This window comes from Semicossyphus pulcher, unplaced genomic scaffold (genome assembly GCF_022749685.1).
Source record: "Semicossyphus pulcher isolate SPU_LCO1_2020_fin unplaced genomic scaffold, fSemPul1.0.p SCAF_12, whole genome shotgun sequence".
Classification (NCBI taxonomy): domain Eukaryota; kingdom Metazoa; phylum Chordata; class Actinopteri; order Labriformes; family Labridae; genus Semicossyphus; species Semicossyphus pulcher.
Genome location: NW_027211626.1, coordinates 14,316,051 through 14,344,049, shown reverse-complemented (window position 1 = coordinate 14,344,049; position 27,999 = coordinate 14,316,051). Strand labels below are relative to the sequence as shown.

The 27,999-nt window shown below is 39.6% G+C and overlaps 3 protein-coding genes across 4 annotated transcripts in view; 2 read left to right on the top strand and 1 right to left on the bottom strand.

Moving 5' to 3' along the window:
* The first annotated feature begins 630 nt into the window (after positions 1–630).
* LOC138588187 (SLC35A4 upstream open reading frame protein-like) lies at positions 631–4,434 on the top strand. The gene is made up of 3 exons (XM_069658113.1): positions 631–677; positions 1,632–1,730; positions 1,904–4,434. The coding sequence occupies exons 1-3, from the start codon at positions 663–665 to the stop codon at positions 2,099–2,101; spliced, it is 312 nt and encodes a 103-aa protein (XP_069514214.1). The 5' UTR covers positions 631–662; the 3' UTR covers positions 2,102–4,434.
* cd74b (CD74 molecule, major histocompatibility complex, class II invariant chain b) lies at positions 4,403–9,731 on the bottom strand. Of its 2 annotated transcripts, none has more exons than XM_069658112.1 (8): positions 9,650–9,731; positions 9,364–9,461; positions 8,516–8,685; positions 8,221–8,291; positions 6,573–6,591; positions 6,193–6,405; positions 5,752–5,796; positions 4,403–5,042 (listed from the first exon to the last, which is right to left on the bottom strand). In XM_069658112.1, the coding sequence occupies exons 2-7, from the start codon at positions 9,441–9,443 to the stop codon at positions 5,753–5,755; spliced, it is 597 nt and encodes a 198-aa protein (XP_069514213.1). In that variant the 5' UTR covers positions 9,444–9,461; positions 9,650–9,731; the 3' UTR covers positions 4,403–5,042; position 5,752. The 2 variants fall into 2 exon arrangements, with proteins under 2 accessions (XP_069514213.1, XP_069514212.1); XM_069658111.1 differs by having other exon boundaries at positions 9,586–9,690.
* A 1,601-nt stretch (positions 9,732–11,332) lies between these two features.
* The window catches only part of srbd1 (S1 RNA binding domain 1), a 54,288-nt gene continuing 37,621 nt past the window's right edge, over positions 11,333–27,999 (top strand). The window contains exons 1-14 of the mRNA XM_069658110.1: positions 11,333–11,407; positions 11,892–11,956; positions 12,736–13,147; positions 13,340–13,558; positions 14,751–14,917; positions 15,281–15,398; positions 15,541–15,679; positions 15,884–15,980; positions 16,079–16,265; positions 22,173–22,276; positions 23,175–23,282; positions 23,513–23,670; positions 23,843–23,933; positions 24,071–24,178. Coding sequence (XP_069514211.1) covers positions 11,892–11,956; positions 12,736–13,147; positions 13,340–13,558; positions 14,751–14,917; positions 15,281–15,398; positions 15,541–15,679; positions 15,884–15,980; positions 16,079–16,265; positions 22,173–22,276; positions 23,175–23,282; positions 23,513–23,670; positions 23,843–23,933; positions 24,071–24,178 — 1,973 coding nt within the window. The 5' untranslated portion in view covers positions 11,333–11,407. The remainder of the gene's footprint in view (positions 11,408–11,891; positions 11,957–12,735; positions 13,148–13,339; positions 13,559–14,750; positions 14,918–15,280; positions 15,399–15,540; positions 15,680–15,883; positions 15,981–16,078; positions 16,266–22,172; positions 22,277–23,174; positions 23,283–23,512; positions 23,671–23,842; positions 23,934–24,070; positions 24,179–27,999) is intronic.

Below are 27,999 nucleotides of genomic sequence, written 5' to 3'. Positions count from 1 at the left end.
GTTCTTTCTCGCTCAGTTTTCTCTCCATGTGTCTCATCAGATGAGCTCTCATGCAGACTCTCTAGCAACACAATAAAACAAACCATCTGCACAGTGAGTATTGAAAAAGATCAAGTTAATTGGATTCTTCTCAGCTTCCTTTGTGTCAGCTAGGAGGTTTGTATAAGGTTTGTACACTTCTGAGATATACGCAGTTTTTTGGATGCAGCAGATGGCCTCTTCAATAATAACAAGATAAAGTGCTTCATCTAAGACTTGCAATATTGTTATACTGAAAGTTTTAAGACATTTTGCCAGAGGCGGCAATACTGCCTGTGTTGCAGAATCTGCTTCCTAAAACATAACTTTTGCAATATTTGATTGCTATAGCCTATTATCACTAAATTGAAACTCAGAACTTTAGGATCTTTGAGAGGCAATGAAAGGACGAAAGTCTAACAAGGCCGTTATGAATAGGTTATCTTGTGGGTAAACATGCGTTCATTAAAGGTATCTTAATTTCTATTCTGCCTTAATCAAATGGGTGAGGTAATAATTAAGAAGAAAATCAAACTGAAGCTCTATGTAGAGTCCATGAATAACCAATGGAGGGCAGTAAGGTTCATATTCAACAAAACCACGAATGAAGAGAAGAAGAGAGAGTTCTCAACACAAGTGGAACTATGGCAAATGACAAGGTCGGTGTACTTAACTTTCTACGCTAACCTCACATCGTTGATATTTGGCATTGCTTAACGATAATAACAAATCACAGTGTTATTTAGTAGCCACACATTAGCGCGAGCTGCTAACGTTGGCTCGTGACGGAGGGCCGTTTGAAGGCTATCGTGTGGTTTAGCTTACTAGCTACTAGCTAAGTAGCGTTAAGCTAACTTGTGCCAAGTAGTTGGATAGTTGTTGTAACCAGCCATATACACATAATTGCGGTAGATACATTGAGTTTTTTTTAAATGGACTATAAGTGCTGTAAACACAACGGACAAAAACAAGTCGTTAAAAGTAAAAAAGGATACATTGGTGGCTAGCTGCTAACGCTAAACAAATGTATGCGGCGTACTAGCTAATGTGACTGAAAAAGTTAATGAGACTAACGGTAAAGTCTGCTCAAGGAAAATGGGACATGTTATGCTTATTTACATTCATTCTAACAGCGCGTCCTATCTGTAAGTCGTATATATAGCAACACAACTACTAGCACTGAAACTTAGGTGAGTTACTTATTCTTTCACTAACGTAACTCTGTGAATGGAAGACCTACCTCTCTGTAAATGCGTTGAACCAACATACACTAACGTTATGCTGTCACGTGTCATAGTATGTTTATGTTTAGTAAGTTTTTTTGCCGGTAAATGATGGGGAAATCTAAGTGATAGAAACCAACAAGCCACTTTATCTGTCCTAGATGTCTGTAAATTTACTTTTTTTTAAAACTATAATTGTTCTACCATGTTTTAATTCACAAGAATGACTAAAATATATATTTCTAATGTATATCTTGCATATTTTTTGTCAATATTGTAATAAGTTACAGTGTTTAACCATTTCTAGTTGCAGTTGCTGTGTTTTAGGAAACCCTGGTCAGTGACTCTAACCTATTGTTTGTTTGCCTCTGTGTATGCATGTGTGTGTAGAGTCCTCTGGGTCAGCTCAAAGACCTGGTGGAGCTGAAGGACCAGCTGGAAGACATCCAGAGACGGGTGGAGGATGAGATACAAGCTGGGGTTCCTCCAGTAAGGCAAACACAGCCAGACATTAATGTTGATCCTTAGGTTACTTTGCTTTGGAATTTGTTCGTATGTCATGGAATTATGTAACAACATATGAAAAAATCGTATGATTTATATATATAATTAGCCGGACAACCAAGTACCAGAACTAATCTCTCCTCTCTTTTCCTTTTTAGGGAGGCAGTCTGCTGGCTTCTCCTTTCCTGAAAGGGTTTCTGGCAGGGTACGTCGTTGCAAGGCTACGCTCTTCAGCATTGATGGGTGTTGTCGTAGGAACGTGTACAGGAATCTATGCTGCACAAAATTATGCTGTTCCCAACATTGAAAACACAGTCAAAGACTACATTAACAACCTGAGAGGAGGGAGAAAATGAGTAGAGTGGAAGAAAAGTACAGTGACAAGAACGAAAGAGAAACAAAGGAGGGTGAAGGAAGAGAGACCTCCGCAGGAAGAAGGTGCCTACGGGAACAGATGTGCATTTCAAAAGTTAAAATTTTTTTTTTCATCTTCCACATGGATTCTTAAATTCTAAAGTAGATCCTTATTAATGCAGTAAGGTTAATAATTGCGATTCATTTCATATTTCTTGAAGAAGAAGAATCAGAACCCTTGCTACATAAGTGTTTAAAGTGGGTGACTTAACTTTATTTAGCAATACATTTAATATACTAACATACAGGCTAAAAAAATTACAATTAAGTCGCATAACTTGCAGGTCACCCATATTTCTTTCCAATATGGTCAATAATTGAATTTCAGACAAACTACAATCTATGATATAATCGTTTTAGCTGCTATAATTGATCTCTGACCTCAGCCCTATCCTGCCTGAAACCACACAATATCCTGTTGAAGGAGTGCAGGCCACCTGTGTTTGCTGTTTCACCTCCCTTTTTAAAATGAGGTCCACTACAGGGAAACACACCACACTTCTTTGGCTCTTCAGGCAGATAGAGTGTGTTCAGTTTCTCCAAGAGGAGCTCTTTGCATACAGTGCTTTATAGGTTTACAGGGTGTGGCTTAAATGGTGCCAGTATTTATAGCAGTAAAGTACTGTATGAGTGTTAGATATGTGTAGTCTTCTGCCCTCTTGTGGTCAGAAATAAATTATAGCAGCCTTAACAAATTGGCACTCTTTTGCTCAGGGTTTGATAGAGCATGTGTAAACTGTCTCACCTCCCATCCAATGGTGCTTTTCGGTGTGAAACCTGTCTGACATGTTTCTTGTGAGTGATCACATTGTTTGCAGGTGTCAGAGGAAACTTTGTGGTTTGGTGTAATGTGTCTTTGCAGGCATAACACAGACTGTCATGTGAGCATAGGTACATTTTTCACTTGGTATTTTTGAATGACAAGTTTTAAAGAACTGTTATTTTTATAATTTGGGAAATTGATTGAAAAATTACACACTCCAGTCAAAAATAACAAAAAAGTACTCCTGAAATGTAAACTATATATCTCTATATATTCCACCTAACAAAGTCATTCAGACCTCAAATGTACACCAAAGTGATATTTTTATCGAACAATACAGTTTTAGTTGCACTTGGGAGTAAATGCGGATGTGTGTGTGTTGAAGTATTCTGTGTAAAATATATATTAAGAGTGCCTACTCTGGTCTGGAATTGATATTCTCATCTCATGCCATGTGTGCAATAGCCTTTTCTGATCGGATCAGGCTGCCTATTTCATATGCTGGAAACTAGTTAATCTTTTGCACTTGTATGTATTTTAGGGATTTTAAATTGTCACTTTGTCTTTCAGCAACCAATGCTTTTGTCAAATAACAAACAGCAAAGTAATTATTTAGAATGGGATCTCATTTTTTGATGTTTTGTGGACTGTATGTCGTATTTTTTCCTATGATGAGGATGTGTAATATTTTAACTATAAAATCGCCAAAGGTCAATATAATACCCACATTCAAATTTGCTGCTGCTGCACACTAATCTGGAACCCGAATACACAGCGCCTGTGTGCAGTAATGCACTTGATTCGCTGATATGCAATACAGTGCGAGTTGTCATTTGCTGGGTCAGTATTTCTCAGTACCACAGTAAAGGACAAATTCATTATTTACAGTAAATTTCAGTCCAATTAAAACCACAATTCTTCAAAAAATATACAGCTTATGACAATAAAACCTTGCTACTGCATAAAATAAATTCTTATCTAAGGAAAGAAATGTAAAACTGCACTAAGATTCTTTTTACATGACAGCAACAGTAGTGAGCTCAGGTACTGTATCGCTGCCATTTAAATGAACGCACAATGCTTGTGTACACAGTCAGGCCTGTAACAGGTAGACAAAAAAGCCATAAAGGATATTTGTGTTAAGATTGAGGTTGTTTTACTTTGACTGGAAAGTATATTAAGAACTGGAACAACTTGTGCCTATTGACAATCATTATGTTGTTGTCCGTGTATTGCATGCTCTGAGTTTCTTAATTTCCTGTCTTTTATGTCTTTGCATGTTTTTTTTTAATACCCATCTTTAAGACTTGATATACTGTGGAATATACAACATGGGGGGTCATGTGACGGGACTACATTTCACTAGCTAATGTTGCTGTCTCTGCAAATCATTGCACAATACTTAACATCAATCTGTTTGGTGTTCAAATGAACAGTTTAAAAGTTCCATCGTGATACTGTAAAAGAAAACCACCAAAACTGTCTTTAAGAGCTTTATTTTGGGTTGTTCAAATAAATGGGGAAAATACACAAAACATGATTGTTCCTGGTTCCTCATTGAGTCCAAATACTTTTTAAATCACTGCTTCTTTCCCTTAACTTCAGCCAAACTTTCAACATCCAAGTGACCACACTCTTAATCTGAATATGTGTTTACAAATAAATGTGAAGGGGCAGTGGAAAAGTCGTATTTATCATAAACATGTTGCTGAATTTCTTCTCCTCACAGTAATTTTAACAATTAATGAATTACCATACACCCACAAATCTATGGATTCCTCTTGAATTATTAGCCTTTCAAAAAACTCCCCTAATAAAGAAAATGAAACTTACTATTAATCCTGTAAAATAAGAATAATCACTTAGAAAACTTTAACCATTTAAAAAACTGAAAGTAAGTGCTGCAATTAAAAGCTTGAATTAACCTTTGTCCACATACTGTTAGTTGCAATTCATTGATAAGATATCATCAAGCAACTAAATGATTATTTGGATTTATCAGCAGTATAGAAAATCCTCTAACTTATCATGTACTATAAAAATGATTATTATAAGCTGACAGAGTTGTTGCAAAGTCTTGGAGTAGAACTGTGGATGGTCTCCGGAGGAGATTTCATCAGCTTCAAATAGCCGGGAAACAAAAACAGAAGAAATACAGTCAATTTAAAGTTTTTGCAGCAGAATACACTTTTTTTTAATACACTTCTCTTTAAATATCCAAAATACAAAAAAACATCATAATTTCACTAAAGTGAACTCAATTTTGTAACTAAAACAGAGACCTATATAATCACATTGTCATAAGGTATTGCTCATAGATATTTGTATATTAAAGGAGCAATTCGCCACTGTCAGTCAAAGCTGGTTTTCTCTGTAATCGATAGAAGCAATAATATTTCAAATTGGCGCCATAGCTGTGGAGGAAGTTGTACAAACAGCTTGTGGTTTTGCCCATTCTACATTCCTACAACACCCAGCGTGCATTGCGCTCCTCCCTCTGAAAGGAAAGGCCCAGCGAGAGATGCTGGAGTGAAATACTACCGTTTTCACTGCAGGCAACAGCTCAGAGCTGTACAGAATCTGAAATACGATGAAAATATACCGGTGGATCGTCTAAAAAATCTTCAGGTCTGCAGTCTACTTTTCAAACCTGACGATTTTCAACGAGACATGACATCGGAGGTGGGCAGCACAGAGTGAAATTGCATTTTTTTTTCCTACCATAGTGGCATTAGCTCATCATAATAGCATGATAGGACTGAGGTTGAAAATCTGCAAACTGTCCCTTTAATACAAAGTGAATCTGAGGAACACCACATGTACACTCACCTCAGTTTTCCACATCAGGCAGACTCAACATTTCACTGTAGCCGCCTACAACGACAGAAAATTAGCTGTCAACAACATACTAGCTTAAGTTCGTGGTTCCAAAATTATCAGGAACCTTTTTACTAGTACCATGCATTCTCTCTTACAACTGGGCTTTCTTAACTCCACAGTGTAAATATAGACATTTGTTTTCATCATCCAGGAAACAAGAATTTATTTTTGGTGCAGATCAAAGAATGTTGAATAATTTATTATTGCAAGACTTTTGACATTGTATAAATAAAACATTGCTGCATATTACATAAAAAGACATCTGGCATATGTACTTTAATGACTGCATCACTGTTTCTACTTGGATGCAGACCTGGAGCTGGATTTTTATTATTAAAATAATGAAAATCTACTCTCGATCTGATTTCATGACCTGTAGCTTTGTCTCACCAATGAGCATGTTTCCACTGCAGCTGGCCCCTCCTCTTCTCATGGATCCACGGATCTCTTGCCCGCTGGCTGGGTTCACACACCAGCACTTATCCATGAAGCACTGCTGGGGGCTGTAGAGGCCGTGCTCGTCACAGACAGGACGGAAATTTGGCACCGGCAGGGTCTTCAAACCAGACGCCTCCAGCTGGCATTCAGTGGCCTTGGGAGGAGCTGAAAAAGAACAGTAAAATCATCTCTGCCTAATCTGTTTTAGAAGGAGTTTACAGGGAATATTAAAAAAACAATGAACATATGACTACTGAACTTTGTAGAAAAAAATTGTAGCGAGAAATTGTAATTAAACATATAAGAATACAGGAAATATATACAGTACATACCAGGCTTTTCAGAGGCATCCTGCAATACAAGCGGTGAAAAATGAGAAAAAGATGAATAAAATACAAATACAGGAAAGAAAAAAAAAACACTGGAATAAATGGTCATTTCTGTCATTTTAATTCTGGACAATTAAAAAATTTGGGGTCAAATATCGAATAGGTTCAAAACGTTTTGGCATTGCTCCAGTAGATCACGTCAGCCAGTAAGTGGTGAAATGGGCTGCAATGTAACCCTGTGGGGCAACTGCACCCTATCAAAGTGTTTACTAAAACTACTTGTTTTTGCCATTGACAGGCTCAGATTGTTATTCTGTAAGTGTCTGACACCATTATGAAAAGTATTCCTGCAGAAATAGACTTTGTTGTCAAGGTAAGATCCTTTTTGTTTAACTAGAAACCGAAGCCTCACCATGAAATTGCAATAAGTGAGACATTTGTTTTTGGAGTACAGAAAGTGTTTAAAACAAGCACTTTTCGTGGACCTACTTTGATCGGTCACACTTACCCCGAAGGATGACGTTGCAGCCATTGCAGCCCGTTTAATGCCAGTATTATCCCTTAAAGTTGGATTTACATTCAATCTTGACATTAAATAAATAAATTAATTAATTAAACAATATACGCCTATATCGAATGATATTAGCTTATCAATATGAGCATATTTGTCAGCTGATAACCACAACATTGCAACATTGAGGAGCACTAAAGTCTTTTTTTAATGTTGCACTTTACAAAAACAATTTAAGAGATGCCTTTAAAATGTTCCATATGTGTTAAAGGCCTTGGAAACTCTGCTTCAAATAACAAAAATGCATATATGATATCAGAGTTGAGTGTGTCACAAAGTATCCACGTTGAAATTCGGCTCATTTGGCTGTTCAGACCATTTCTCCGGACTGTGTAGTGGCAGATCTCGTGCTGATTGACACCTGCCTCTCTTTTGATGTTAGAAGTAAACTGGTATCACTGTTGTTTATTTGGTTGCCAAGACTTCACGAGTGATTGACTTCAACTTCTTCTTAACTTCAGATCTGAAGCAGTGGCGGCAACAATTCACGAAATGTATGTGGCAGAAACACTGCTGCTTCTCCAAGTCCACCGCAGTTGGAAAATAAAAGAATGACACGTTGTCATATCAAATGGTGGACGTGCACCCGGGTACAACACACACAGGCATGATGGGGAAAAAGGCCATTGTTAGGCAGCTAATTGCAAAAGGTATGTGCAGAGACGTTCAGAGTATGTAGACACGAGTTAGCTCAGACTCAGAGAGGAAGATTGATGGCGAGCCGAGAAGTGTTATTGCACCTGTGAGGGCGGGACAACTGCGGTTGATTGGTTCAAGGAAATTTATGACGTGATAAATATCCTAATATAACCACGCCCAATTCAACCCCAGCGTCAGGGAAGTTAACAAAGAAAGAATGGCAATAACTCGAGTTTGGATTAAAACTTATTTCTAAAACTTCTAAGTTGCTTACTAGTTTGTACATAAGACCTTAAATTAAATAGTTAGAAGGATTTTGTGGATTTGGGTTTACAGGGGCTTTAATACAAAAATAACAAACAATATATTATGTTGATTTTTTTGAAACTCACTTACTGACATCAGTATCAGACTCAGAAATCTGGCATTTGATTATTTTACCTGGTCTGCAGAGACATCCACCCAGTCGGACAAAGCGTTAATAGGCATGTGCATCCGCATGGGAACTGAAACTACAGATCAAAAGACAAAGAGTGTGTCAGAGGTAGAAATTAAGTTAGACCCCATGAGAGATAAATCACTACTTGAATCAAGTCTAGCCTGCATTTTAAGTAAAAGGAGACCAGTACAGCAGTTCTTCACTCTTTAGATGGATTTGTTTGGGACACAAATGAAGACTATATTTAGTCTTTCATCTTTTCATTTGATCAATCCCTCCTGAATCTGGCCTCCTCACCAGGTCTCCCCTTGGTCAGCTGAGCCTGCAGGTTGTTGTTCTGCTCCTCCAGAGACTTGATGTCGCTGCCCTGGCTGAGGAGGAAGTAGGCAATCATGGCCTGGCCGGCAATCAGAACACAGGCCAACAGAGTTAAACCTGCCACCTTGTAGGCCCGGGAGGGGCGGCCACTAGAAGGTACGAGGAGAAAAAAGGAGGGAAATGTTTAATTTGGAGCACTTTTTGTACATTTTCTTAGAAAGATGACCCTCTTCTCTGTAGCACTTTGAGATTCCCTAAATATAAAGTGCAATACAAATAAAATGTATTATTATTATTATTATTATTATTAATAAATAAAAGAGACAGAGATTAAGCTGTATATTGGAAGATGAGAAACATAGGCCAAAGCAAAGGATAAAGTTTGAGTTAAGTGACTAAGGCTTATGCTTGGCTGAGAATCAGGAACCTGAGCCACTGAGTGATGATATCAGCTGTTGCCAAGCAGACTCTTCACTGAGAGGTTAGGATTTTTTCTTACCTTCTTTGACCTTATTTTTTATTCAATCTATGGCCTCGTTTGGCAATTACAATATGAAAATAAATGGGTGGACAATGGTTGTTTTTGGTAATGTTTTTGAATTACAGACACAGACATCAGAAACGTCTGCCTACTTGTTGAGTGTGATTTATTACACAAATAAACCGAGTTTCAAGAAACGACTGGTGGATTTTAATGTGGATGAATAGAAACAAATGGCTGCTTGTAAAAAATACACATTGAAAATCTTATGAAACATAAATGATGGCATTTTATGTCCCAGTGGTAGGACCCCATATAGATGAATAAACAAGTACACATATCTTACCCCTGTGCTGGTACATTGATGGCCGTCTGCTGGCTGGGAGCGCCAACGAGAGGCTGGTACTGAGTCTCGGATTCAGCCATCGTAACACGAACACAAACCTGTGAACACACAAACAGAACCACATTAGGTGTTTAAACAAAAAAAAATATTGGCTGACAAAACAAAAACACACACACATTCACATTACACTTACACTAAGCAAACACACATAAACAATAATACCTTATTCAGGAGAGGTTGCAAGCAGATTCACATTCACAATGACTGAACTCAGTGAGTGTTTTACCTTAAAGCCTGATGAGACAGAGAAGGAACTGAAAGCAATACGTGGGGAAAACCCACTCTCACAACTCAAATCCTTCTCTAGCTGAGTTTTAGCTGCAGCTGAATTTCTGATTGGGTCGTCGTGCTGACGCATCATCTGTTGCCAGGGAAAGAGTACAAATACATTCGGCAAAAGCTGTTCTTTTACGACGAAATAACACTATTGTGTACATGATTAATCTTACTATTATGAAAGCCAAATTGCACATCTACGAATGTGAATGTACAGTTAAGAAACCATCCTTTATGGTTTTTTACTTGTAAGGTGTTTTTATTTCAAGAAATTAACACAAAAATAAATCTAGAGACCATTAAAGGGATGGTTGGGCATTTTATAATCCCTATATGTATCTTTATGTTTAATGTTTTAGTGTATGACATTTTGTTAACAGATAAAATGACATGGTAATGATACAGTAAAGATTAGAAAAGATTAAATATGAAACAATTATCAAACATATCTCATATGTTACATATCACATTGAGAATAATAAAAGTGTTTTGGTTTATGTACAATAGTTTTTTTTTATTTCAATTACTACCATCTTTTTTCTAGGTCAAGGGTCTTAAATGGTATAAATGCACCTCTGATTTCCCAATACTTGGAAATTTGACAGACTGGTTCAAGATGTCTGATAAATATATAGACAAAAAACAAAAACAAAGGACATCATAAAACACCTAAGACATCATAGACATGTTTGGGGTTTTTCATTGGTGTTAACAAAAGATTAAATCAAATGAAAATTCAGTGGAAGTCTGACGTTTGAGAAGTAGTATTTAATTTAAGAGGAAGTGAGAGCCCCCTAAGGGGAATTTGGCGAGACAGTTGAACAATTTACAGTAAGTCAAAGACATTTGCTCTTAGGAGCTGGTTCAGATACAAAGAACTATTGTATATTAAGTCATAGTTATACATGGAAAGTAAAAGTGTAACACATTTTTTGTCCTTTTGTATGAGTTACATTTTATACAAGTGATTTGGTATAGACCAGTGGTTCTCAACTGGTGGGTCGGGACCCAAAAGTGCAGATGATGAACAGATGTGTGCTTGAAAAAACAAAATAGTAGAGGCAATAAGTCTATGCTGCGCTTTTATTATAAAGGACATGGGTTTCCTATGACATGTGCAGTAGTAGTGTAGTTTATTCCCACTCCATGTATCCACTGATTGGGTAATCCCAGCTGCAGTTACATTTACATTCTTGAAACTTGAAGAGCCCTACAGTAGTTTAGTAGTATTTATTATGCACTTTGAGTTTATCCTGTTGAAAAAAAGGCTTTTAATTGATAGATTTGTAGAGGGAATATTTTCCTCTTGTGCACTGCTGGTCATTTTGCTTGACTATTACACTGTTTTACTACTGTACTGTTAATACAAAACTGCACAATTTTTCATTAAATACATTTGAGTGGTTGAAAATATATTCAGAAATTTGGTCAGTCATTAAGGAGGAGGTGGTGGGTCCTGAGGCTAGACCAGTTAAGAACCAATTATCAGCGTGTGCTTGGTAGACAGTGTTTAGCTAATCCACTGCAATATACTCCAGTCCAGTGGGGGGCGGCAAACAACCATTAAGACAACTTGTTAACCGAAGAGAAAGCCCTTTAAGACTCCTGGACGCTGTCATTGGTTGAACTCGTACTGTTGCAAGGAAGCAGGTATCCCTGCTATGGTTTGGAAAGCAATACCGACAAAATAATTCCAGTACTTTCAAAGGTAAAACAGTAAAATACTCTAAAAGGCTTAAGGCACTGAGGGAAAACGGTGTAATAGTGGATATGCCACGGTTTAGCGTCATGTAGCCGGCTAACTTTGCTAGCGTCAGGGTGGAGCGCCAAATTTGAAATGAAGCTAACCTGCACTTGGTTGTGATGCAGTCGTTGGCAAACTTTTTCAATTTAAACATATTGGGTCTGCTTTTCTTTATTCAATGTTGTTACCAGATATAATACATATAAAGCCCTTGCTCTTTGCTTACCCGTAGCTTTACTTATTTGCTGTGTAGTAAAGCAGAGTGTTAGCTAGCTTAACTGAGGGTAAGTTGAGATGAACATAACACTGGCTACGTTAAACTACGCTGTTGAAGACAATTTCATATGATTATTTGTCACTAGTGTTATTAGGTCATTTAGCAAAATGGTGTCAATTTAACGGTACATGTTTGGTGTTACGCTAGCTAACCTAACATCTTAACTAACAGATGATGCGAAGACCACGAACAACAGCCGTGAAGCCTGTAGAGTACAGAGACATGGACTCAGACCTGTAAGTGATTTATTTTATATTGATTCATAGCTGGCCTTTTCTGCTCTATCAAACTGTTATGAGTCAAGGGGGCATGTTGGGGGTCTATCCTCACTGTTTTTACTTAAAGGTTTTTCCAGTTAATCATAGAACCAATAGGGGAACAAACACACACGTTCTCACATTGAAAGACTATATTAATAAGAATAATAAAATAATAATTTGATTCATTAGCGATACTAGCCTGTGTTTATGACATAAGATGAGCCCAGGCAAAATTTAGCAGAAAAGGCTTCATCATCAGAATCAGAATCAGTTTCACTGGCCAAGTATGTGGTCACATACAAGACTCTGGTTTTTCTTAGCTCTCAATGTACAAACACACAAATTGACATACTAAACTTAAAACAAGGACAAGTTAGACAAGGTAACACAGACACTAAAAAACTAAAACGATTATATACAGGCCTATAGATACAAATATATATCACAAAGTATTAATATACATATATATAAATATACATACAGTATTTAAAAAACAGTAGTGCAATGAACAGTGGCTACATATTGTTATGAATCAGGTAGATGCTTGTAGTATTTTCAATATATACAGAGGATGTGAACTGACAGTTTGACAAAGTTAGCTGTTCATCAGAGTGACAGCCTGGGGAAAGAAACTGTTCCTGTGTCTGGATGTTTTGGGTCACAGTGCTCTGTAACACCTACCAGAGGGCAGAAGGCTCATGTTGTGGAGTATTATGATTTGCTGATTTTCAAGTGTGTTCCTGTTCTGCCTTCAGGTCCTTCTCGCAGACAATGAGTAGTGATGAGGATTGTGAGGAATGGAGGCCACCAGAGCCAAAGCCGAAAGCACCCAGCAAAACTGCCAGAGCCTCTGTAGCCGGGGAGAAGAAAGCAGCTGTTAAGAGAACAGCTAAACCAAAAGAGCCTAAAGTACCCAAACCACCTAAAGCTCCCAAAGTGCCTAAAGAACCTAAGCCAAGGGCACCACGCAAGCCTGCAGCAGAGCGAAAAACACAAGCCGCTAAAGTACCAAGGGATCCTGGTGCACCTCGGTTGGCTGGAACAAAGAGGAAAAAAATAGACAAAAAGGACGATAAGGCCGGAGAAGACAAGGGAGAAAAACAAACAGATGGTCATGAGGGAAATATGGCGGAGGAGGGTGGGCCAAGTATTCGAATGAAAGAGGAGGTAAGACTGATGGTCATTTGATTAAGAATATATCTGCAAACACAAACTAGTGCACCTGACAGAAGAAATAAATCATGTCAATAATTTACTGCAGGTTTGGCTTGTTTATGATAATTTACTCTATACCCTCACTTATCTTTTATATTTTTCCCTCGTCTCTTTCTGTGTCCTTTCTCTTGTTTTTACTTGTAGAGGTTGTCATTTATTGTGTCAGACAGCCACCAGGCAGACAGATGGGCCGGTGAGGGATCTTCACTGGCTGGGTTTAAAGCAAAGAAAGAGGAGGTGGAGGATTTCACATTTGATGAGCCCTGTCAGAAGAAACCGAAAACCAACCAACCAACTGCATTACCATCATCGCAAGCAAATACATTGAGAAATGAGCTCAATATGGACTGGGACTTGATAGAGGTATAGCAGGCTTTTTTTTGTGTTGGAAAGTGTTTCCCATATTTTTGCCAGATGGCGGTTATGACATGCCACGATAAGAAGCCTGTGCTTCATGAACGGCCTGGAATCTCACACGCTATCTGATACAATTTAAATTTAAGGAAATGTATTGAAAACAATTTTCTACTTTTAGAATGATAAAATGTGTGGAAAGTTTTACCACAAGGAGGCACAGGGGAAAAAACATGAAAAGTTGTCGGCCAAACAGCAACACATTTTTTAGCTGAAATCGACCAATCATCATTCACCGTCTTTCACCTCAGGCTGCCTTCTTACACTAGCTTGTAGTCAATATTTCAGCTTACCATTCCGATACCTCCTGGCGATTCTGGCTCCTAAATATAAGGCAGAATAACCGATCCTAGAGCAGCCATGTTTTCTACAACTTTGGAGTGACAGTGCAGTGCGTCATGTGCGTTCCCATGTGTGGGAGGGACTACGAGGTCAGTCCAAATAATGTCAGCCAATCGTGACTAAGGTCTGACCTTTGAATGTCAAAACAGCTTGTTCGTTTCAGGAGGAGAGGCTCCGAAAAATAATTAAAATATGTATACAATTTTTAATACGAAACAAACTTTGCCAACGTGATTCAAAAGCACATTAGAGTAATAGAAAATTGATTGAATTGCTAAAATATGTTCCCTTTAAGGGAGCAAGCTAATTTGAAATGATACGAGGACAATGAAAGGAAAATGAATCGCACAGCAATAATTCTAATAAGCTGTTGATAGGGAGGTTAGGTATGAAGTAGTAAGATGCAAAAGTTGAAGGGGACAGGAAATAAGTAGCTTAACACTTTACCGTTGCATGTGTTCTCTTCATTTTATGATAACACTGCCTTTTGCAGCTATCCAATTATATACTCCACAGTGAGTGTTTGTGTGTGGGTAATTATTAAAGGAAAACTAAATTGGTAAGTGGTAAAAAAAACATTACCACTAAACATTTTAATTGTCCCATCAATTAGATAGAGAATATAAATTACCGCACTAAATTGAGTCAACTGAATTTCCGTGAATTTCTGAGGGCTAACTGCCTACTTGCCTATTTGTGTGTGTGTGTATATATATATATATATATATATATATATATATATATATATATATATATATATATATATTGGTTGAATAGCTACGTTTGTCCTTTCTTCTAGGTGCTGTCCACCCTGACATGCGTGGAGCGATGGGTGTGTGTGAACATAATTTCGCTGCTCCGTGAGGAGAACACCGTACCATTCATGGTGCGCTACCGCAAAGAGATGATTAACCACATGGACGCCGATGCTGTCCGAGACGTCCAGCTGGTATATGACGAGTTATGGTAGGATAATGACACCTCTTCATTAAAACAACAAAAAAAGAAACTTATATGACCCACTCATACTTTCAACAACACTGATTTAATCCATTAGTGGCACATTTAGACACAAAGATTCATATGTACAGCTGAGCCATTAAATGTGTTCTAATATAAGCTGATAATGGTTGGATTTGTTGCCAGACAACATACTGTATTTGGCCACTAGATGGCGGTAGTGGTCAAGCTTTGAGGACTGAAAAGGTATCAGATGTGATTTCTTTTTACATGCGTATAAGTTTACCTTGTGCATGTGTCTAGTTGTGTTATTATTGTGCATTATCTGTTCTATTTTGTTTATGAGTGTATGTGCTTGTGTTTTTTAAGCACTCTAGCCAAGAAGACTCAGTCTGTGATTCAGACCCTGAAGAAGGACGGGGTTTTGACAGATGAGCTGGAAAAGGACCTGAGAAGCTGCCGATCGGCAGACGAACTGGATCATGTGGTCAGAATCACATTTTTTATGTTTAAGTAATATCTATCATTAAAATCTTTTAGTTGCAATATTGTTTAATCACACATGAATGTAGCTCTTAAACTTCTCCTTACCAGCCATCGAAGTATATTACATCTGTCTTTGTCTGCAGTATTCTCCCTATAAGAAAGGCAGTAAGCTGACGAAGGCTCGCAGGGCCAAAGCACTCGGCCTTGAGGAGGCGGCCTCTACACTGATGGACTCACCGCACACTCTGGATTTAAGGGCATGGGTAAAACCTGGTACTGAAGGTAAGATATAAACACATAAAGATACATAATGGTCACTGATTGGGTTAGAATTTCAGCTTCGATTTCAGTTATTGAGATTTAAATATTCAGACAAAACCACATTACAATTATGAAAAATGTAAAAACAAATTGCTGAAATTGTACTTGCTGTTAAAGAGCTCATTAAATATCAGTTGTTAAGTAAAGTATTTGTGTTCGTCTCAGGTCTGTCATCGCTGGAAGAAGTGGCTACAGGTGTGGAGCATATCTTAGCCGACATGATAGCCAAAGACCCAGAGACACTCACCTACGTCAAAACATTGTAAGAACATGCACACAACGTTTCAAGAGTATCTTTAACTCTATACAATAATAATAAAACAGTGCCCTCATTGTGTTTTCTTCCCCTCTGTGTTTCAGGTGTGAGAACAGCTTCGTGACCATCCAGTCCTCTGTGTCCAAGTCGGCTCTCAAGGAAAAAGAGCAGGAGAAGTCTGCAAAGGGCCACCAGAAACCAGGACCCCAGCAAAACAAAAACAAGGACATGGACAAATTCAACCTCTACTTTGACTTTACCTGCAACGTCCAGCGCATCCAGTCTCATCAGGTAGCCAGGCAGCCCCGTGTGTCACTCAAAGCTCCTTCCCTCCCTCTTTCTGTACCTATCTTCTTCCTTCTCTCCCTTTCTTCCTTGCTTCTTATCTTCATCTTAAGTACTAAAGTACATATTTAGTGCTGATGGTAAAGATACGTTCTTTCGTGCCTCTTTTTTACCTCCTACACCCATAGCTCCTTCAAAATAAAAGCACCAGTTTAACAGTATAACTAAAGGTAAGGTGGACTATACTAAAAGACATTTACACCTGCATCATGTGTTTTACTCTTCTGTTACTCACACACACACAAACTCACACACACACAAACTCACACACACATGCATACACACCATCTGTTAGTGTTTGTGTCATTTCTGTCTGCTTCATGTGGGCCGCTCCTGAATGCTGGCCATGTCAGTCGCAGTTAGCCTTGTCTGAGCCTCTATATTTACCCCTCCTGCGCCCTGCTCTGCCTCCTCTGCTCCCCCTCTGTCCCTCTAGTGACTAGTGGGTTACTCAGAGTTGGTCCGGGGCCTCATGTGTCACCACAGCTTCTATCACCCGCTGCCTCTCTGCCACACCACACTCCCTGGCAAACCGCGCTCTGCCCTACAGTCATACAATCACATACACACACACATGCCTGCGCACACACTTGCTCACACACAAGCGCGCCCTGCAAGTCCCCCTCGTTCTCTCCTCTTAACATATGTGACATGTCCCCTGCCGACATGCCATTGGATTAGGAGGCTTTGATTGACAGGCGCTCTCCTGTAGTGACAGCTACTGCTGGTGGGCCCACAGGCGGACGGAGGGATGGGGAGAGGGAGTGGGGGTGGTAAAGGGACGGACAGGATGAACAGATGAGGGATGTTAGGTGCATCCGTCACTTATCTCTCTTGCTCTACCTCCCTCCCTCTTTTTCTGACTAAAACTCAGCCCTCCAATCCACTCCACACCTCCCCTTTTTCCCCTCTCCTCTCAGTGTTTGAGAGGCCTTTAATTCGATGACTCGCCTTTGTCATGGAGCGTTAATCCACAGGCTGCTTTGACCCTGCTAGCTGTCGGATTCCGGCTAAAATGAACCTTTTCTAGCCGTCAAGTTGTCGGGAAGGGGGAGCAGGTGGGAGATGTGTTTTGACAGGAGGCATGTGTGTGAGCACACACTTGCCCGTTTGCTTTAGCACATTTTATGAAAGCCCCTGTTCTCGTGGTTTGCTGAAGGAAAAGGATGGGGCGATGTATGAAGGGAGCGGAAGAAAGATGTTGCAGTCGGTCCAGTGAGCATGCACATTCAAATATAGAATGAAAATAGACCCTGTGGGAACAGACAAAATAAAGAAGTGTTTACATCCTGTATTATTGTTTACTACGTCTTGGAGTGAAACAGGAAATACATTTGAATTGAGGTTTTTGCAATGAGTTACTTCAAGGAAGACATTTAAAGGAAAGTATTCAGTAGTTAAACTGGAGGTTTAAACATGGGTTTATTGTCTGCCTTAAATGTACTCGATTAATTGATCAATTGTTTGGTCTATAAAAGGCTCCCGGTGCTTTCATAATATTGCTTGTTTTGTCTGACCAATTGACCAAACTCAGAGATATTAGTTTAACACTTGGGGATGCACTGATGCATCGGCTGAACGTCCGGTGGCATGCGCTGATGGCAGTAGCCAATGTTTTTATTATCTAACTGCTTAAATTGTGCAGTAAATTTAATTGTAACATGAAAGTATTTTATGTTTGCAGAAAGATTTTTGTCAGGCTATGTAAGCACTGAAAAAATGTTGTACTATGACCAGGTGATTGTAAAACTAAAGAGGCTTTTCAGGCTATTCAGGTAATTTTTTGTAAAACATTTTTATGTGAAAGAAGTAAAAATATGTTTTTGAAAGATTGAATTCATGCTTTCTCAAAGAGTGAGATGGTGGCCTGAATAAATGTATTTTTTATAATTAAAGTTAATTTGGGCCCCTTATCCAGACGAGGGCATTAATAATTACAAAAATTACAGTTATTGAAAAAAGCATCGGCCTTCGGCAGTTTGAAACATCTGTATCGGCCCTGATTTTCTCAATCAGTGCATCCTTATTAACAATCAAATAATAAGAGAGGCTGCAAGTTCTCACAATTTACAAGCTGGTTCTTGAGAATATTTTTTAGTTTGGATATAACGGAATGAATCGATCATTAAATTATCTGTTGATGGAAAAATGTCGATAATTCGATAATTGAAGTATTTCACCCCTTAAAAATATTTTCTTTATTAGAGAGCTGAGGAATATGATCAGTCCCCGACTGTATCTCTATGTAACTTATTGTTTTTATATATTAATCTAAACTGAGTCTGTAGAAAGCACTCGCTTTGAGTATGTCTTAAAGAATAAGCCATTTAACATAACCAGCTGAGATGATTAGCTCAGATTGAACTCTGTCAGACTTGATTTGAGGCTATGGGTACGTATTGACCTTATAGCTATAAGCAGCCGGTACGCTCCTGAGAATGCCAGGGCTGATTTGTTGGATGTGCAGCGGGGTATTTTTTAATGCGATTTGCGTTGTGATGAGATGGTAGTTTAACGCTGCAGTCTGGCGATCGCCTGCAGAAGAACTGAAGTAAATAGAAATGTTTGATCGATCTCCTTTTTGATGGACATTTGTTACGTCTCACAAAGTGTGTGTGTTTGTGTGTTTGCCTTTAAGGTCCTTAAAGGATGTGATCATTTTGTTTTGCTTTGGTGCAGTACATAATTATTTTTGTTAAAAATATAAAACACAGCAAATTGTCCAGAGAATTTCCAATGTTATTTACAACAGATAATTGTTAGTAATACCCTTTACACATCTTTTTAACAAGGATCTGTTGTTTATTAGGCCCCTCTAAAGACATAAACATGTGTTACATAGTTGAAACTTTTCCGATTAATGTTTCCCGCCTTTATTTATTTGTTTTTTAACCTTTAAAAGTCCAGCTAAAACCTTATTTTCATAAAAGAAATAGAGAACAACTGTTTTATTCTGCTCTTGTGAAGGACAGTGTGTTCCATGTGTGTCAGCCAGGTTACAAAGTGTGCAGGTCTGCTGTGAATCTGTGTGTGTCGGCGTGTGTGCATGTGTTAGTTTATCCTTGATATGTGGGATGGATAGATGTGTTGATGGTAGTATTCCTGTAAAGAAAGGGTGAGACAGAGATGGAGACAGAAAGAGAGAGGACAGTCGTTGGCTGACTGCCCTCCCTTGGGGGCTGGTGGAAGGATGAAGGGGCGTCTAGGAAAGACATTCTGTCTGCTCTTGTCAGAGTTTGGCCAGCACTTGGCTATGTGTCACTGCTGGCCCATCTAACACACAAACACATGCTTCTCACCCTGCTGTCTCACATCGCCCTTCCTTTCAGATCACCCTCTGTCTCCCACCAGTGACCCAACCCAGGCGGAAACTGAGAGAGACACAGACACACACCAGGTTGTTTATCATCAGCGAGGAGAGTGGCCAGATACAGAGGAAAACAGAGCTGGGACATGGATCGCACAATTTGTATGATTTTGTTGCGACATGAAGAAGGCAAATAGAATTTAAATTGAGAGTTTTTTTGTGAGTGTAATTTTAAGAGGCAGAGAAGCAAACGTTTCTGGTTTGTGGATTTACAGAAGTGCCTTATAATCAATATTGGCCATTGAGGCGCCAAATAGAGGGACAGGCTAGGGATGCACGATATTGCATTTTTTGCCGCTATCCGATATGCCGATATTTTCCAACCCTTTTTTCCAATTGCCGTTTTCGATACCGATTTATTAGGCACATATTTTCACCTAATAGGCCTTTTTCACAGCGTACATTTTTACATCCAACAAGCACAGGTGTTTATAGTAGCATTAATGATGGCTGTATTCCATTTAGCTGCTTCAATTTCATGGCCCTGGTCGTGTGCTTGCTGACTGCCTGTCATGGCTTTCTCAGACACCTGTTATGATTAACACCTGTGCTTTTCCTCCTGTTGGATGTAAAAATGTCAACTGTAAAAAAAAAAAACCCATTGCAGAGAACGTCCAGTCTCCCCTGTAATAGAATTGACACCATGCATACTCTTATTGTTGTGGCCCACTGGCAGATTCTTGATTAAATTTGTAGTGTTGAATGAATGAGATTTGGCCCCTCCTCGCACGACCGATGCTGAGCGCAACCTCGCTGCCCGTTTCGAAAACTTTAATTGTCATACCACATCTTGCACCCTTCTTCACGCTTGATGGAAGAGGCGTGGTGCAGGCAGTGCGCGCACACACTCGTGCAGAGTTAATGTCGTAGTATTACGTCAAGCTTTTTTAGGGAATCGAAAGCGAGCATTTAGGCATAATTAAAGCGTTGTTTTGTCGGTGGAAAATAGACAGAAAAATGACGTATCTGCCGATGCCGAAATGTAATTTTCAAGCCGATAATATCGTGCATCCCTAGGACAGGCTTAGGAGAAAGTTCTGGTACATAAAAGCGGCTTAATATTTTGAGAAGAACAACAATAGTGTCACAGTTTTGTGTACAGTCACATTCCTGTATGCATCTTCTATTCACTTGATTCTAAACCAAAATAAATTTAACTTCTGAAAAAATTCCACATTGGCTTATCAATCATTGCTCATTTATAGGTAATTATAATCATATTGAGTTTTTAAGTACATGTACAGCTCGCCATTCAGCAGGCAGGAAGTGCGTTGAAATGTTGTAATGTTGTAAATGTTGTCACATACAGTGTGTGTGTCATTCTTAATCACACTAAATGATCTGAAGAAGATGTAACATTGAACCCTTAAAAAAAACAGAATGAGTAAGGCACTTTATTTTCACTTACAGGCTTTCTCAGATGTTCACTGAATTCAGTAGGAAGTGTTTTGCGTCCTTCCTTCGACAGCATGTTAAACTTTGAAGCTTTGATGAAGATTGTTTGAGAAATCTCATCACAGTCGGAGCGGCAGCCCCGGGCGCAAACATGCCAACCGCAGAGAAATCCAACTTTTAATCAAATTCAAGCGAGCTCGCTGCATTAATTCCTGCCTCCACTTCGCCATTAGCTGTGTTTTATATTTTTATGTCTGTGTGTGTGTTGCAAATGTCTGCAGCACATCCGAGGGTGCCGCTGAGTGGTAATGGTTGTGGCACCACGTGTGTGGGTTGCGGGTGGGGGCAGGCCTCGCGGTCTCGGCGCTGATGGTGGCGTAGTGGTGGCATTTGTCAGCTCGCTTCTTCCGCTTGGTTTCCAGATTGACGTCTTGTTTCTTGGCCCTGTTCTGTGGCGGGATAAAGGTTCCCCACTGAAAAGGTCAGACACTTACTACTGTTTGCTTAACAGCATGTAACAGTTTCTCTGAGGGGGCACCGGCACACAACATAACAGGTCTGGCCACAGGACAGACTCCTAGGCTTGTCACTTTTACACGCATGTGTGTGTGTGGAGTTAGGAGATTAAGTTTGTGTGTGTTTAACATTTATGTGAATGTGTTCTTTTTTTAATACATATAAGTTGCGTAAAAAAACTAACCTTGTTAAAGTGACACAAATATTTGTTTCTATTTCCAACATGATTTTTCCGCTTGCAGTCACCAAAGCAACTGAAGCATTAAATAAAACATGAATAAAATCTGTTTTTCATCTAAATATGTAACTCAGAAAAGTCCCAAACTCTAAAAATCACACTATTAAACTAAACCTAGATATAAATGTGTCATTAAATAATCAGTAGCACCAACAACTCCAGAGTAATCTTTATCCTTCTCTAGTATGTAACTTTTTGATTGGGTCTGTTTTACCTCTGTGCGCTGTTTCTACAGTTGATTGCATTGCACTTAACAGAGTAAACGTGTCTGTATGTGTGTGTCTGTTTTGTACGTGTAAATGTTCTCGTGTGCATGGATGCATGTGCTCTTGTACAGACCCTGGCTATTAACCGAGGGGAGAGTCTGAAGATTTTGACAGTGAAGGTGAACATTCCCGACAGGGTGAAGAGCGACTTCACCAGGTGGTGCATCAACAACAGGTCAGAAACGCAATAATCCACAAACTGCTCACACACACACACACACACACACACACACACACACACACACACACACACACACACACACACACACACACACACACACACACACACATGCATATACTGGATATGTGGTATTTAAGGAGTTACAGTGGTGTCGCTCTGGACTGGATTTCATTAGTCAGGGTTTCATGCTTAGCTTTCTTCAGACTGTTTTACCTTGAGAAGTAAAAAAAAGTCCAGTTGAAACTCAAAGAGTTTGGAACTTTGTATGTTTTTCCCCACAAAGCACAGCTTGAAATAGATTTAAAAAGGCTTTTCTCGTAAGAACCCTCAGATTAATTTGTGCCTGCATATGATAAGCTGGGAAATAGAAGAAATATGCTGACAAATATTTCCAGTCACCTTAACCTATAAAGATAAAGGTAAAGAAACAGAATTAGAACAAATTTAAACAGTTAAGAAACATGTTTTTTTGCTGTTATGTGTGTGTGTGTGTTTGAATTGACTGCGCTGTGTTATTCTGTATTATGTTGTAACTATGTGATATTTATATTATGACCTGCCAAGGGACTGCGCAGGTAAATTAGCTGTAAGCTAACTCTGGTACAATGCATTGAGTGGTAACATTCATGTTTAATGTTGTACATGATCCCCTTAAAAAAAAAAATAAATACAAAATACACCTTGTGTTTTATCATGATGCTCTTTTATTTGTTTTAAATTAATTGTCTGTTTACACCAAAAGATGCATAAAAACCATTTATTTAGCAGACTAGGTATTTGTGATGTGTGTGGGGTGTGAAGGGAGGGGGTCAGTCTGCACACAAGGTGAAGTCACCTTTATTTTTATAAATTTTATTTAGCAGTGGAAATAAAAACGGCTGTTTCGATGCAGGTGGAGGACAAGGACGTTTGCAAGAGAAGAGCTAAATGCAATCATCAGGAATGCAGTGGAGGACTCTTATAAAAGACTTATTCTGCCGTTCCTCACCAGGAGTTACAGGTATATTACGTGTGACTGTCAGTTTGTGTATGAGTGCTTTGGTTTGAAAATCACTTATTTGTTTATAATGTGTCACCTCTTTCTGTCCTTTCCCCTGTTGTCTTTATTCCTATTAACCCTCACCATACCAACTTCTTCATCCGTCTCTTTTTCTTCAAACCTTCTCTCAATCCTCTGCTCATCTCTTTCTCTCTCTCTCTCCGTCTCTCTTTTGCGTTCCCTCTCTTCAGGACGAAGCTGACAAGTACAGCAGAGAAGGAGTCAATCGCCTTGTTTGTAAGGAACCTCCGACAGCGTCTGCTGGTGTGCCCGGTCAGGGGCAGCGTCATCATGGGGGTGGACCCTGGCTTTAGACATGGTTGTAAGCTGGCAATTCTGTCCCCCACTAGTAAGTCACCAAGCACTTTAATAAGCACAGTTATGTTACTATTTCATTGTATTTCACCAACAGTAACCAATAATTGTAGTCGCTTGTTGAGCACCTGCTTGTCATCACTATTTTTTATAAATAAAGTTGTATTTCTGTCTCCCTCTCTTTGTCTGCCTCTCTCTGCTCTCAGGTCAGATTCTCCAAACTGATGTTGTGTACTTGCATAACTCAGGCCAGCACAGAGAAGCAGACAAACTGTGCCACCTTATGACCAAATACAGGTACTGCTGCTTGTGTCATAAAAGTTACTATTTTAATACTGTTATGTTGTATAAACAGTGGAGATAACCTCATTATTAAACATTTATGGTTTCTTTCTTAATCCTCCTTCTTCTTCTTATCTTCTTGCACATACTAGTTGCACCAGGGTCGTCATTGGCAATGGGACAGCATGTCGTGAGACTGAGTCCTTCTTCGCTGACCTCATCTCCAGGCGCTGTTTCCAGCCCCTGGATGTGTCCTACTGGTAAGGTCTTTCATCCCGCGCATGCTAGAAAAGTCCCCAGGTACCTCTGAATCAGATCTTCTGTGTGGAGGAGGTTTATTGTTAATGACGTAGCGTATCGAAACGATACAAAACTAAGAATGCATGATAACATCGGCACCAACCGGCTACACAAAACTATTAAAACAACGCCATAAGAAGGTCTATTCAATACATTAACATGAGGATCGAACCACCAGATGTCTCTCTTCATCTCTGTTACTTGCAGAGCAGATGTGTAGACACTACTCGATTGTCCAATAATTAATTGATCGTGGATGACCATCTAATACTGATAAAAAATGCTAAAATGGTTGGCAAATATATTTGGGCCACCGTAAATATACCTGGGCAGCCTGCTCAGGTGTAGTCTATGTGTGTGGAACAATGACTGTATATATAGATGGACGAAGTGTCTCCAGCTTCTCTTATTGTATGAAATTGATGCCCAAATGGCCCCCGTGATAGGTGCTGCCATCTTGCGATGGTGACGTCATTTGGAGCCATAACAGCAGAACAGCTTCTTGTGTTGGTCTGAGGTTAACGTTCACAGATATGGAAACTTCAATGACTGTAGTGATCGTTTAAGTTATGTTTCCTCTCGACGTTCCTCCTCTACTCTGCTAATGCAGCTACAGGAGCTGTATTTGTCAACAGAGCTGTCAGTCATCCTTTTTACAGCATCAGATAACTAATTAAAACTAAAAATGAACACTTGCACGTAGATCAGCATGATAATAACTAACTATAATGACCGAAACTATGTTTGAGAATAATGTATCGGGCGTGTATTTTGATTTTATAGTTTGACTCACGTCCCATCTGTTAACATGGAGGAGGCGGGCTTTATGACCTATACTGCAGGCAGACAGCAGGGGGCGATAGAGATGTTTTGGCTTCACTTATAGGAAGCTGTCATGTTGTCCATCTTTTTGTACAGTCTATGGTGCGAAAAACTGGATGGGGAAGACAGTCGGATTAAGGGGGTGTTGGTGACATTAGAAACATTATGTTGAAATGTAAAAGGAGAACACGAGCTGTGTGGGGAGGAAAGAGTGAGTGAATAAAAGGAGGTGTAGGAGCAAGAGAGAGAGCAGGACAAAGATGGAAAGAAAAACAAATTGGAATGTGTCCCCCAAGCGAATATTGTCTATTAAAGCCATCTGGACTGTGTTTCACTTTGGTCCAATTAAAGAGACGTTCTGCGGTCCAAGTTGTGTCTATAACCAGGCCCAGTCAACACTTAAGAATACTACAGCAGCGAGCCTCGGTCCAAGCATAATAACCACTGGCCTCTCAGTCTCTTTCTCTCTCTGCTCAGTTCCATGTGTGTTTGTTGACTTGAGGTTTGCTTCGGGACCACAGCCTAGAATGATCAGGAGCTGTGCGTGAATGTGTGTGTCTGCATATTAGAGTTTGCTCAGTATCTGTGTGTTCACACACACACACTTCAGAGTTCATACCTTTGGTGTAATAGCCCACATTTCTTTCTCTAACGTTTCATTTTCTGTCTATTTGCAAGAACAGAAACAGTCAGAGTGAGGTGTTTATTAAGTTAACTTCCATTTGATTATTTTCAAGACAGACATTTTTTCCTTTTGCGCAGACGTGAGTCCCTTCAGAGCAGCAAAAATTCACAACTTGATATAATGTCTTTCTTGTTCATTCTTTTACTGCAGCTAATGGTATTCGTACTTTTCACACCACGTAAGAATGTTTGACTTGTGTTTGATGTGGTGCTGGCTGAACGTCCTGTAGCACCTGGTATTAACTGTAGTTTTGCAGCACTAGCACATGTGTGAATGGTCCGCCTTAGCCTTAATAGGGTTTGTGGAATAAAGACTTTTGCAAGTGCATGAACTTTACCAGAGTATGGTTGTTGTTATCCAGATGATATCGGCCTGGAGTCATCTGTTCTTATGCCTCACTTTGGTTTCTTTGGACTGAGGATGATGTAGGCTCAGAGGCAGATATGTTGAAGTGGAATCTGTGTGTGTGGATGTATTAAAATATGCAGACACACAACTCTCGTCCCAACTCTGTCCTCTTCTCTTTTTTTTGTCTCATTATTTGTAGTCCCATCGATACTTAATTTCTCTGTTCTCTCCATTCTGCCTCACTAATATCTCTGTGTTTCCTTTATGAACACTCAAGCTAAAAACATGCTTTGAAATCCCTGAAAAGTCCAAAGCTGGTCTTTTAGCGACTACTTCTGTCTTATCTCTGAGGTGGTGTTCTCCCTGATGTATGTCTCTGAAATATAAGACTGGAGTTTGGACCCACTTTGCACATCAGTATTTTGCGTGGTAATGATTCCTTAAGGATGTTGTAGGGGACAGGGTTTACGTTAGCTGGTATCTACCGGCTCTTCTCCGGTATCACGTGTAGTTGTCTGGCAGATAGAGATACCAATGGCCAAAATGTCCGGTGGGAAAATATCCCAAATATGTCTTTTATTGTGTTTATTAAAAGACGTGTTGCTAAGAGGACTTAGAATGCAGCCTTTGCCTCCACTGTTAAAACACCGAGAGATGGATAGGCGGAGACGGACAATGGCACAGTGCAACGCATCATTTGCACCTCAGAACTCGGTGACATGCAGTTCCGATGAGGACAGTGCTGCGTGGCTACGGCAGGTTGAAATTCCACACGGTCTGTGAAAGTATCATCCGGGATTTTGGGAAATCTACTCCGACTGGGCAAAGCTGGCAGAGACTGCCAGCACAATTCCCGTGTCGTGTGTGGCAGCAGAGCGTGGATTCTCGCTCAAGAACAAAAAAAAAAACGCCCTGAGAAGTTTACATAAGCGCAAAAAAATATGCAAACAAAATCCAACAGCCAAAAAGGTCCAACAAAACAGGTAACAAATAATCCACAGGAAAAGTACAACGGCTGGTCAAAAAACACAGAGAGCCACGAGGAGCAAGGACAAAAGACAGAGCACAACATGAAAGACATGTGACGAACCGACACTGAGACAGGGGAGCACAAAGGGAGGTGAGACTAATTGGGCACAGGTGAGACAATCAAGGGAGCAGGTGAAAACAATAAGGGCAGGGCACAAAATCCAACAAGCGGGAAACACAAAGGCAGATAGTGGATCAACACGAGAGACAAGGTGTCAAAGTAAAACAGGAAATACCTAAACAACAAAATACAAATGAAGTACTTCACTAAACAAGACTAGTCATGACAGCTTCACTGAGGAAAAAGGTTAATAACTTGGGTTTGACGAGGCTACATTCTTTTCTTTTTCTTAGACCTATTTTGGCTTCTTCATGTAGCTTATTTTAAAGTTACTTTATTCAATGTTAATGAAATGCAAAGACACACATTTAGGATGATGTCTAATGAATTAATTAATGTCCAATGTATATATTAATTAGACATGTATGGCTATTCAAAGCATATGTCTGATTGTTATTCTAATAGGACGGAATATTAACGGCCAAATTAGCCGTCAAAAAAGTCTAGTGTAACTCTGGTATGCTAAGCACACGTCTTCTCAGTTAGTGTGTGTGTGTTTAAAGACTCCTTAAAGATATATGCGTGTCAGATGTGGGTCTCTAATGGGCCAAACTTGACCAAATATCCCTTGATGGATGATGTTGGGAGGGCAGGGAGAGCTGGCTGGCCTGGAGGGACGACCGTTGTTGCTAACTATGAGGGTCTCACTCCCCTGCTGACTGACCCGCAGCTGACCCTGACCTGCCATTAGGGAAACCTCATTACCACGGCAACAAGGATGATGGCAATGACGGAGAATAGCTACGTAGCATCGGAAACAGCGAGGGGTCTTGGTG

What these genes read in the sequence shown, in the direction of transcription:
- LOC138588187 (XM_069658113.1), top strand. An exon ending in TACAAGCTGGGGTTCCTCCA is followed by an intron (nt 1,731 to 1,903) that starts GTAAGGCAAACA and finishes TTTCCTTTTTAG; the next exon opens with GGAGGCAGTCTGCTGGCTTC.
- cd74b (XM_069658112.1), bottom strand. Translation starts at nt 9,443, where the DNA reads ATGGCTGAATCCGAGACTCAGTACCAGCCTCTCGTTGGCGCTCCCAGC. An exon ending in ATCAATGTACCAGCACAGGG is followed by an intron (nt 8,686 to 9,363) that starts GTAAGATATGTG and finishes CGTACCTTCTAG; the next exon opens with TGGCCGCCCCTCCCGGGCCT. An exon ending in GCTGACCAAGGGGAGACCTG is followed by an intron (nt 8,292 to 8,515) that starts GTGAGGAGGCCA and finishes TTTGATCTGTAG; the next exon opens with TTTCAGTTCCCATGCGGATG.